The sequence below is a fragment of the Macaca nemestrina genome, chromosome 6 (genome assembly GCF_043159975.1).
Source record: "Macaca nemestrina isolate mMacNem1 chromosome 6, mMacNem.hap1, whole genome shotgun sequence".
Classification (NCBI taxonomy): Eukaryota; Metazoa; Chordata; class Mammalia; order Primates; family Cercopithecidae; genus Macaca; species Macaca nemestrina.
Window position 1 is genome coordinate 167212874 of NC_092130.1, and position 12003 is coordinate 167224876.

General features: G+C 40.0%; 1 protein-coding gene across 1 annotated transcript in view; it reads left to right on the forward strand.

Annotated features, from left to right (window-relative positions):
- Window positions 1-12003, forward strand: part of LOC105492325 (dynein axonemal heavy chain 5) — a 257015-nt gene that overhangs the window by 211080 nt on the left and 33932 nt on the right. Inside the window, exons 68-70 of the mRNA XM_011759339.3 lie at window positions 169-359; window positions 5837-5958; window positions 7743-7892. Of these exons, the coding sequence (XP_011757641.2) occupies window positions 169-359; window positions 5837-5958; window positions 7743-7892 (463 nt within the window). The remainder of the gene's footprint in view (window positions 1-168; window positions 360-5836; window positions 5959-7742; window positions 7893-12003) is intronic.

A 12003-nucleotide genomic window follows, 5' to 3' on the forward strand; every position in this document is an offset into this window, starting at 1 on the left:
TCATGTTGAGAGAATGCTTGTTATTTTAGATTTAGGAGGCTTATTCTTGATGTGTAAAAATAAGTATTCTTCCTCCAAAGTTACTTATTTTCCATTAAAGACAATTGTTTTTACAGACACTTGAAAAGGGCAGCGGGATAAGCCCGATATAAATGTTATCTTCACCAGGTCTGTCAAGAGCCCAATTACAAGCAAGAGGATTGCTAATATCATCGAGCACATGACCTACGAGGTTTATAAGTATGCTGCCCGAGGGCTGTACGAGGAGCACAAATTCCTGTTCACCTTGTTGCTTACCCTAAAGATTGACATCCAGAGGAACCGAGTCAAGCATGAAGAGTTTCTCACTCTTATTAAAGGTCAATATAAGAATACAGACTGTAGCACACAGGTGCAGATGGAGGAGTTATTGTGAAAGCCCTTTGCAGTACATTTTTTGGTTATAACAATTTCCTTGCATTATGTAAGATTGCATTTAGATGAGATATTTTATTTGTTCTTTTCTTGAGTGTTAACTATCTATTGAGGACCTACTGTATACCTGGGCATGGAATAGGTATTTGGGGCATGTCAGTGAACAAAAACCGTTGAAAAGCATATATAGATTTAGGGACGGTACAGAAAAAAATAGTAAAATAATCAATGAATTTTATAGTGAGTGGGAAGATGGTAAGTCCTATGGAAAACAGAGCAAGATGAGAGGGATGGGAAGTTACAGGGCATGTGAGGTGGGAGAAGCTTCAAGCTTTAAGTGGGGCATTCAATGGGATATTTAATGGGGTGGCATTCCTAAGAGATCGGTAGGTGGGCAAAGACCTGAAAGAGCAGGAGGTGCTGGCCATGGGGACATTTAGGGGAAGAGGGTTAAAGCAGAAGGGATGGCATCAGGGTCTCTGGTAGAGTGAGGCTGGTGTGATGAAAATAAAACAAAGTAACTGGGTGATGAGTAAAGTGGATGAGGACACTGTGCAGCTCATCCTGTGGATGATTTATTTTGCATCTACTGAAGCATTGCTCACAGCCAGGTCCCCTGAGCCATTCAAATGAAACAGCCCAGTGGAAGCCTGGAAAACATAAATCCACGATCACATTCTTGAATGTCTTGAAAACAGTATTTGAAGTAACTGTGTGTCTTAATTCTCAATGCTACAAGAAATTACTATAGACTGGGTGGCTAATAAACAACAGACATTTATTTTTCACAGTTCCAGAAGTTGGAAGTCCGAGATCAGGGTGCAGCACAGTGGGTTGTAGTGAGGAGCCTCTTCTGGGTTGTAGACAACTGTCTTCTCATTGCATCTTCACATGCTGGGGGGCAGAGAAGAGGAAGCATGCTCTCTAGTGACTATTATAAGGGCACTAATCCCATTCCTAAGGGCTCCGCCATCATGACCTCATCTAATCATAATTATGTTTCAATGGCCTCACCTCCCAGGACCACCAGAACTGAGATACAGGGTTTCAACCTATGAGTTTTGGGGAGACACAATATTCATCCCATAACACTATGAAAATGATGCCAGGGTCTAAATAGATTCATCTAGTATGCCTTTCTAAACCAATTCTTTAGAAACAACATATAATTTTAGCTAGCAGGAGATTTTCATGCTTAACATGGAGAGTAGTTTTTTAGGGGAACTTGAAGATGACCCCTAGGGAAACAGAAGGGAAGGAATGCGGATATGCACATGCTGTGCCCTGGTGGGGGTTACAGGTCCATAGTCTTACATATGCAAATGCATTTTCGTATTCATATACATATGCATGTGTGTGTGTATATACATATATCTTATAGTAGCAACAAAGACTCATCTGTTTAGATTTGAACTTAGAAATGGTTAAATTATGGACAATTTCTCTTTAATTGTCTGTAACTATTAAAGATTTACTGTTTAGCTATTATTTGAACTTTATTTTCCAAATTTCCTAAATCAGAATAATTGGCAGATGAGTATCTGGAGAGAAAGATGTGTAGATGTAAGAGTTGCCTTCTTTGGTGAACCCTTAATATGTTACTGATTTCTGGCCTCAGTGACTCTGGTCTCCAGTTTCTAGAGGTTTTCAATGGATTGTTGTTCCTGTCATTCTCAACTCAGGCATGAAATGTATTTCCACACAGAAATAGCTTCGAACAGAGTGTCCAGCTCTTGTTGAAATACTGTGAAGCACATCACAGTTTGTCTTGATGATAGCAAACATAAGATTTAGAGTTAGGAAGTTGAGAGTTAAAATATCTGTTGGCTTTGTCACTTTCTTGATGAGTGATCTTGAGAAGGTCATCTACCCTTTTCAAGCTCCAGTTTCCTAATCTGTAATACAAGGATAGTAAAATCTACATAGTAGGATTATTGAGAATTTACACAATTTATGTAAATCCTGATACATAGGATATGCTTAGCAAATGATGGGCATCTTTATATTATCTTCAGCACTTTAGTTATTTTGATTAGTCTGATGCTTGTATGGGTTGGACTGGTTGTCATGGGTCTTTGACTTTCAACAACTGTTTATAACACTGCTTTATGAAACCGTTTCAGAGGAAACTTTAGAGCAGGATTATGTTGCAAATCTGCCCTTCAATTGTTAGGTTGATGAGAGCTACCTGGTGATATAAACACTCTCTGTAAGGACTTTAAAATCATTTAACATAATTTAAAATGTTATTTAGATAGTGTTATGGTGCAAATGTTTGTATCTCACTAATATTCATATGCTGAAAACCTAAACCCCAAGTTATGGCATGAGACGGAAGGATTTTTGGGAGGTGATTAGGTAGTAGGAGTAGAGTCATGATAAGGGATTGATGGTCTTGTAAGAGAGGATCCCCTCTCTTGCAGGCACGGAGCACGGTGGCTCAAGCCTATAATCCCAGCACTTTGGGAGGCCGAGGCAGTCAGATCACTTGAGGTCAGGAGTTCAAGACCAGCCTGGCCAACATGGTGAAACACCGTCTCTACTAAAAAAAAAAAAAAAAAAAAAAAAAAAAAAATTAGCCAGGAGTGGTAGCTCACACCTGTAGTCCCAGCTGCTCGGGAGGCTGAGGCAGGAGAATCATTTGAATCTGAGAGGCAGAGGTTGCAGTGAGCTGAAATCATGCCACTGCACTCCAACCTGGGTGACAGAGCGAGACTCCCTCTCACGCACAAAAAAAGGGCTCAAGAGAGACCCTAAATCCTCCACCACGTGAGAATTGCAGTGAGAATATGGTTTTCTATGAACCAGAAGTGAGCTCTCACCAGACACCAAATCACTGGTGCCTTGAACTTGGACTTCCCATCCTCCAGAACTGTGATAAATAAATCTCAGTTGTTTATAAGCAGAATGCCTCCTAGAATATGATATTCTATTATAATGGCTGTTGAGCCCACTAGCTGCAACAGATTTCAATTTTTTTTTTTTTTTTTTTAAGACAGAGTCTTGCTCTGTCACCCAAGCTAGAGTGCAGTGGTGCAATCACAGCTCACTGTAACCTCAAACTCCTGGGCTCAGGTAATCCTCCTGAGTAACTAGGACTACAAGCTCATGCCAGTACATCCAGCTAACTTTTAAATTTTTTGTAGAGATGAGGTGGCATTATGTTGCCCCAGCTGATCTCAAACTTCTGGGTTAAGCTATCCTCTTGCCTTTCCACCCGAAGTCCTGGGATTACAGATGTGGGCCACTGTTCTTGACTTCAACGGTGTTTTGTTGCTGGTCTTTTAGTCATTTCTAAGATGGGAAAGGCTCAGCCTAGATTATTCTCTAAGTCTGCCTTAGCTGTGACAGTTTACGATTGTGTGGCATAGCTTGTATAAAACTTTCATTGTAAGCGTGTATCATTTTCACAAAGTATTATGGTAAAAACCCAAACTTACTTTTTTTTTTTTTTTCTCAAAGCAAGAGTTTGAGAAAAGAAGGGAACAGCACAACTCTCAATCATCTGGACAACTTTTTCAAATTATTCCTTTCTCAGCTATTTATCTTTCAAGGGTCTATGTAATTTGTTACCACATTATTCAGGAATATGTCCTCTCCCCCAAGTTACAATCATTCTTTGTGCCTAATTGTGTACTTTGGGAGCAGGCAGGTTAGTCAAAACATAGTTACCCACTAATAAACAATGAATAATACTCTGGCCTGCGAGGAACACTCTTTCCTTTTCATGAATAGCCTTTCCCTAACCCTCTGATGGGTGTGTTATTCTTTTCAGTTTGTTGGAAAATGGGCAGTTGCTAAGGTGCAACATTTTATTCAACACAATGCATTGTCTTTAGGTCTTTGCTCACTGGTGTTAAAACAATCTGTTTTCATTTTATGAAAATATGTATAATATTTGATATATAATAAATATAATAATTGATTTTATCATTTTAAGAATAATGCATAGGCCGGGCATGGTGGCTCATGCCTTTAATTCCAGTGCTTTGGGAGGGAGGCTGAGGCGGGCAAATCACCTGGGGTCAGGAGTTCGAGACCAGCCTGAAACACATGGAGAAACCCTGTCTTTACTAAAAATACAAAATTAGCCAGGCATAGTGGTGCGTACCTATAATCCCAGTTACTTGGGAGGCTGAGGCAGGAGAATCACTTGAACCTGAGAGGCGGAGGTTGTGAGCTGAGATCACGCCATTGCACTCCAGCCTGGGCAACAAGAGTGAAACTGCATCTCCAAAAAAAGAAAAGAAAAGAAAAGAAAAAAGACAACACTTTGGGAGGCCAAGGTGGGCAGACCACGAGGTCAGGAGATTGATACCATCCTGGCTAACATGGTGAAACCCCTTCTCCACTAAAAATATGAAAAATTAGCCGGTCATGGTGCCGGGTGCCTGTAGTCCCAGCTAGTCCGGAGGCTGAGGCAGGAGAATGGCGTGAATATGGGAGGCGGAGCTTGCAGTGAGCCGAGATTGCGCCACTGCACTCCAGCCTGGGCGACAGAACGAGACTCCGTCTCAAAAAAAAAAAAAACAAAAACAAAAAAAAAGAATAATGCCTAGAACATATTTTCCTCGATATTCTTCAATAGATGGTATTTATTAAACACTATATTTTATCCTAGAGAAGACTTCGTAACTCTTTCTTAAAATACAATTGCTCACACATTCAATTGTTCTAACGTGGGCAACAAAAACATTTTTAAGGTATCATTTTTCTTACATTACTGTCAGAGTTACGTGGGTTACATGAGCTTTGGTAAATCATCAGCGAAAAGATAAGGGTCAGTACCAAATGGAAATGTTTGTTGTGATTAACTTAGGGTATAACCACAGACATAAGTGATACAGCATGGAACCCTTGGGGTGTGTTCAAGGTAGATGTAAGTAATATACTGATTTATAGAAGAGAATCCTTCAAGCACATCTAGTACTACTAACTTTTCTAGATTAATTATCTATTGAATATTAGCTTGTGCTAACATTGGGCAATTCTTAATGTTGGCAATTGTTGCTCATTTAGTGACCCTCTGCCATGTCGTCTATCCTGTTTTGTGTGCTTTACACAGACGCTCGTGACACAGGTTTAATTATTCTTATTTTACTTATTTGGAATTAGAGACCCAGACAAATGAAATGGTTTGTCTCAGACATTGTCCAGGGAAGACTAGGACAGAATCCCGCATCTGCCTGATTCCAAAGTTATATTACTGGTGATTAAATGGGTTTTTCTAAAAAACCCATTCAAAAGTATCTATTGATTTATTAAATGTTGCATGTTTTTCACTATGATTTATATTTCTGTGCTTAAAAAAGTAAGAGTAGTAAAATAATTGAAATTAAAATAGTTTAATACAAATTTTACTAAATAGATTGTTTTACAGTGAAGGAAGGAAAATCTGATAATTTAATGTTTACTTTTAAAGGAGGTGCCTCATTAGACCTTAAAGCTTGTCCTCCAAAACCATCAAAATGGATCTTGGACATGACGTGGCTGAATTTGGTGGAACTTAGCAAACTTAGACAGTTTTCAGATGTCCTTGACCAGGTAACAGTGCTTTGAATTAACTTAAGCTAATGTCAAGTTGAGCAGCTTTCTGATTTATCACTAGATATAATATTTGTGGAAGAGAGATAGTTCTTAATATTGCACTCTTAATATGGTGTTACATGTACTTGACCTTCCTTGAAGCTCAGCTACACTCTGATAAAGCATACTCCGCTCATCATTAACTGGTCTTGCAGGAAGAAATGTGCCCAGGAACTTTAACTAGTATCATCCTGGGCCATATGTTAGTATCACCAATCGGAGGTCCAGAAGTAGAAAAACTGATAGATCCAATTTGATTAAATAATTAGACTCAAAAAGGCGTTTCCTTCTTTCTAGAGGTTAAATGAAAAGACATAAGAACAGATTGCCTCTAAATGCTAAATTTCCTTTCTTGCCTCTTGTTTCTCTCTCTCTTCTTCTTCTTCCCCTCCTGCCCTTCCCATTATTTGACTTAGTTAGGCACCTGGGTATGAATCTCATGCAAGCACTTAGCCTCTTATCTTTAGAAGTTACCATCCTTCTAGAATCAGCCAGCTCCTGATGATCTCTGCATGTGCTGGAATCATGGAAGCTGGGTATAGAGAATTAAATTGGGACGAGCCAAGAAGCAGGTTCTTGAAAATCAGGTGACCATAGAGAAATGGGATTGGCAGCAGGGTGGCTTTATTCAGCTATAAGTTGAAGCCTTTTTTTTGGCCAGGAAATATCTTAAAGTTGGTTCTTGAGTTCCCCAGTTTAAGTTGGCCAGTTGCTTATGTTCTGCTATACTTTTATGTTTTGGCTTATCACTGGTGATGTTTTTTATTACTACTGTGTACTTGGGGGTACAAACCATTCTTCTGAGTTATTCCTCTATAGAGTTACCCCCAGCGACCTTGCCCAGACCATTGATATTGAAGTTGCTACCTTCTGGAGATGATATCTTATGCATGAAACCCCTCAATATTAAGTAGTCTTTATGATTGAGAGAAGTTACTATTTTTATTCTTACATGGTACTTTCTAAATATGAACCTGGAATGATTTGCCTTTGATTATATCCCAAGAAAGACATTTGAACTCTTAATGAAAGGGAATATATCAGAGAACATCAGATTATATTTATCTGTAGACATTATTTGTTTGTTTGGTGTTTCTGATCTGCTTACTATGTAATTCCTACCTCTCTCTGGTGTTTTAAGCTGCAGAGGATAATGTACTATGTCCTTTTACTCTTTCCTAATTGCCTAAGGGTAGCAGGTGTCTGATCATTCATTTGATGATATTAACTGGCATATTTCCAATTACTCTAGATTAATAGAGTATTGATCAGAAAGCTGTTCAATCAATAATAAACATGTATTAAATGTCTTCTTTTGTGTCAGGAGTGGTCCTGGGAAATGAGGAAACATTAGTGAATGAGATTTGGTTCCTGACATGAGAAGATTTTGTGGAGCAAATCAGACTTCGTTGAAATAATGAAAATGAGTTTCCATTGATTTTTGTTGTATTCTTTACAAATTTGTTACCACAAAGGCAAAGAAGAAATTAAACATCCCAGGACTCTCCCCACTTTGAAATGTAGTTGTAGGCTGATGTTAATATAGACTGACTTTGGAGCAAATGACATTAGATTTTAGACAATCAAACTTTTTGGCACTATAATATAAAATAAAAAAATAACCAAGGAATATAATTTACACATATCTGGAGAGGTCAGAGGTTTGATGAAACATATCTATGACCTGTTACTGAAAGATTGTTGGGTGGCATGACACATTTTTTATCCCATGGTATTTTCAGATATCGAGAAATGAGAAAATGTGGAAAATTTGGTTTGATAAGGAAAACCCAGAGGAGGAACCTCTTCCAAACGCCTATGGTAAATCTCTCGACTGCTTCAGACGTCTTCTCCTTATTAGATCCTGGTGTCCGGACAGAACCATTGCCCAGGTAAAAAGTCCATATTAAAGAGAAAAATGAGATAATATTTTTAAAGATAATTTTCTTTTAAATTAAAAAAATATTTAAAATGTGAATTCTAGTGAGAATTTTCTTGTAGGCTTCTATGATTTTCTAGCAATAAGTGTGAAAAATGGAAAAGTAAACCACAAATGAATGTATTGAGACATACGTTTGGGCTAAGTGATTTAGTAACTTTTTCTGACCTGACTGCTACAATAGGAGTAAATGAGAAAACCATGATTCTAAGGTTGGCATATAGGTATAACATAAGGGTAATGCATTATTCTTTTATATCATTTTATATTCAATCAAAAATTATATGGCTGCTCCATTTTGCTGGTAGTAAAACAGTGTTTCTGAAAGCAGGAAGAATATAAAGGCATTAGGGTGAAGAGACTGGGGGAAGGACAGTGTGCCCAAACTGTAGTCATTTCTCCAGAAGAATGTCACAGCTCTAGATGTCAGTAGGTTGTCTTACAACTGAATTTCACATATGGTTTAAATGTGAATCCTGCCTCCAGATGATTCATCTGTTTAAAGACCTTTAATTTGCTGGCTTAGTATCATGGGACTTTACCCACTATAAGGACTTGTGTCTTGCCTTTATGATGAAAAGTTTAACTCTGATACTCAGCCCAGGTTGACTCCTTAAGGGCTTTTCCAAATAAGCTGTGGAGTAGCAATAGCCTTGGGTTTATAATAGAATGTAAGATATATTCTCCTTCATTCTCCAGAGGGAGTGTTAAAAACTTATGGAGTAACTACCTCCAAGTGCACTTAGGTACTGTGGAATCGTGAAAACAACCAGATTCAATGATTTATTGAGAAAAGAAAAATGAGTTTCACAATTCGGGGCACTGAGATCACCTTTCCTTTCAGTTTTTCTTCTCAGTTTCATTACTTTTATCCTGCCCAACTGAATTGTCAAATGGTTGCCTTACTTAAGGACAGTGTGGAAAGAAATGTTTGAGTAGTCTCTTTCTTATCTTTTTCCAGAAACTCTATTTGGTTCAATGCTGAGATTTAAGTAACTCTTTTTTTGTAACTTTATCTTCATTCCAGCTTCTCTGATCCCTGGACTTACCACAGCCATGGCCTCGTACCTGTTCTCCTTACATTTCTTCTTCTGTACCCTAGTCCACCCAGCACATGCTAGAAGAAATGCAAAGATGGCACCATTCATTGACTTTTCAAGTCCTGTGGTATCTTCCCATGGCCCTTGTGACACCCAAGTGCTAAACAAGGTTTAGAACGTCCATTGGATAAATGTTCTCTCCTCTCAAGTTCTTTTTCTCCTTTTAGAATCCTTTTGTGATTTTCAACCTTTCTGGGAAGGTTGAAAACAACTTTCTGGGAAGTTTATTAGAAGGTCTACAATGTAGATACATTCAATCTCATTCCCCATAGGGAGCATCAGGCTATATGCATTTCTTTTTTTTTTTTTTTTAATTAATTTATTATTATTATACTTTTAAGTTGTAGGGTACATGTGCATAACGTGCAGGTTTGTTACATATGTATACTTGTGCCATGTTGGTGTGCTGCACCCATCAACTCGTCATTTACATCAGGTATAACTCCCAATGCAACCCTCCCCCCTCCCCCCTCCCCATGATAGGCCCCGGTGTGTGATGTTCCCCTTCCTGAGTCCGAGTGATCTCATTGTTCAGTTCCCACCTATGAGTGAGAACATGCGGTGTTTGGTTTTCTGTTCTTGTGATAGTTTGCTAAGAATGATGGATTCCAGCTGCATCCAAGTCCTGCATTTCTTATTCTCTGCATTTTGGCTGAGTGTGACTGTCCACATCTGGGCATGCCTGATTGCAAAAATGCTGCACTCTCAGAGTGTGTCTCCTGAGAGGTACACATTTGTGTCTTAAAAATCCTCAACAGGCTGGGCACGGTGGCTCACACCTGTAATTCCAGCACTTTGGGAGGGTGAGGCAGGTGGATCATGAGGTCAGGAGTTCAAGACCAGCCTGGCCAACATGGTAAAACCTGTTTCTACTAAAAATGCAGAAATTAGCCAGGCATGGTGGCAGCATGTGTAATTCCAGCTACTTGGGAGGCTGAGGCAGGAGAATCGCTTGGACTCGGAAAGTGGAGGCTGCAGTGAGCCGAGATCGTGCCACTGCATGCAGCCTAGGTGTCAGGGTGAGACTCCATCTCAAAAAACAAATACTCAACAAAACGAGGTTGGCACAGGTGTGCAGGTTGTTTGTTCATTTTCTGCCCCATTCATAGGCTGAATCTGTTGCGTTGGGACCACATACGGGGATGAACAAGTTCTGCAGAGTTGTGTGAAGAGCAATGTATGAAAATGCAGCACTCCTCTGTGGGGCGTTGGCTGTCTTTAAAGGCTGGCAGGCTGTGCAGAAGTCTGGCTTACCACACCTGAATTAACTCTTACATCACTTATGATGGGTGTCCTCCTGTCCCTAGCCAATGACTTGCTCTTTTCTGCCTCATGGTCTCTGCATATGTTTCTTCTGCATAGAATGCACAGGCTCTGACCCACTTAGCTGTCCTCTTTGCCTCAATAAATCCCATTCATTATCCAAGCAACAGCTTAAATGCTTCTTTCACAAGGGAGCCTTCTCTGATATATTTCTGCAAGATTAATCGGTTTCATACTTTCATGTCTCCCTGCAAGTCATAAATCCTTCAAACTAGTTATTTTGCTATTACTTGCTCAATGTGTGTCTCATCCTGGCATGGAGGTGGGGGTCAAGCTTCATAAGAGCTGGACCATTTGTTCACTTCTCTAGTCTTAAAACCTGTTGCACTGCCTGGGACAGAGGAGAGGGTCATGGGCCAAGGTTTATACCTGTTGCATGAGGTGAATCATCTAACATGGTTTGTTAGTTTTTGCACTGCTGTAAATAAATACCTGGCACTGGGTAATTTATAAAGAAAAGAGGTTTCATTGGCTCATGGTTCTGCAGGTTGTACAGGAAACATGGGGCTGGCATCTGCTCAGCTTCTGGTGAGGCTTCAGGAAACTTTCAATCATGGCAGAAGGTGCAGGAGGAGCTGGCATGTCACATGGCGAGAGCCAGAGCAAGAGAGCGTGGGGAGATGCTGCATACTTTCAAACAACCAGATCTGGGAAGAACTCACTCACTATCATGAGTACAGCACCAAGCCATTCTGTGGGACTCATCTCTATAAGCCAAACACCCCCCACCAGGCCCCACCTCCATCCCTGGGGATTACAGTTCAACATGCGATTTGAAGGGGGCAAACATTCAAACTATATTATTCCTCCCATGGCCCCTCAAATCTCATGTCCTTCTCACACTGCAAAATTCAATCATCTCTTCCTAATCATCCCCCAAAGTCTTGTCACAGCATCAAGTCCAAAGTCCTAAGTCTCTCTGAGACTCATCTCCTCCCACCTATGAGCCTGTAAAATCAAAACAAATTATTTCCTCCCAAGATACAATGGTAGTAAGGCATATTTTCATTCCAGGAGGGAGAAATTGGCCAAAAGAAATGACTAGTAGGCCCTATGCAAGTCTGAAGCACAGCAGGGCAGTCCTTAAATCTTGAATCTCCAAAATAATTTCCTTTTACTCCATGTCCTGCATCCAGGGCACACTGGTGCAAGGGATGGGCTCCCAAGACTTTGGGAAGATGGGGAGACTGAGTGATGCCTGGAATTATTGTCCTACTGGCCCGGTGAGATAATGCAGGGTGTTGGGTTGAAGTTGAGGTAAAGAAGATGAAGAAATGTGCTCTTTCTAATGCACGCATGTGTGATTTCAGATCCATGCCTACTGCAGTGGGGCCTTACCTGGGGTTGCTGAGCATCCTTGCATATTACGTATTTGCCCCATAGACTCATTACATCCCTTAGGCTTACAGCCAATTTGAACCATGACGGTGACCCTATTTAAGAATATCCCTTCCCAGGAACTGGAATTATGACGAAAGGTCCTTTCTCCAGATATAAGTGAGGCAGCCTTCCCTGTTGTTATCTGTTCCAGAGGTTGGCAAAGTAGGGCCTGCCAACAACATTTGGCCCACTGTCTGTTTATGTTCAGCTGGCTACTTAAGAATTATATTTTTAAATACCTGAAAAAAATCACCAGAAGAC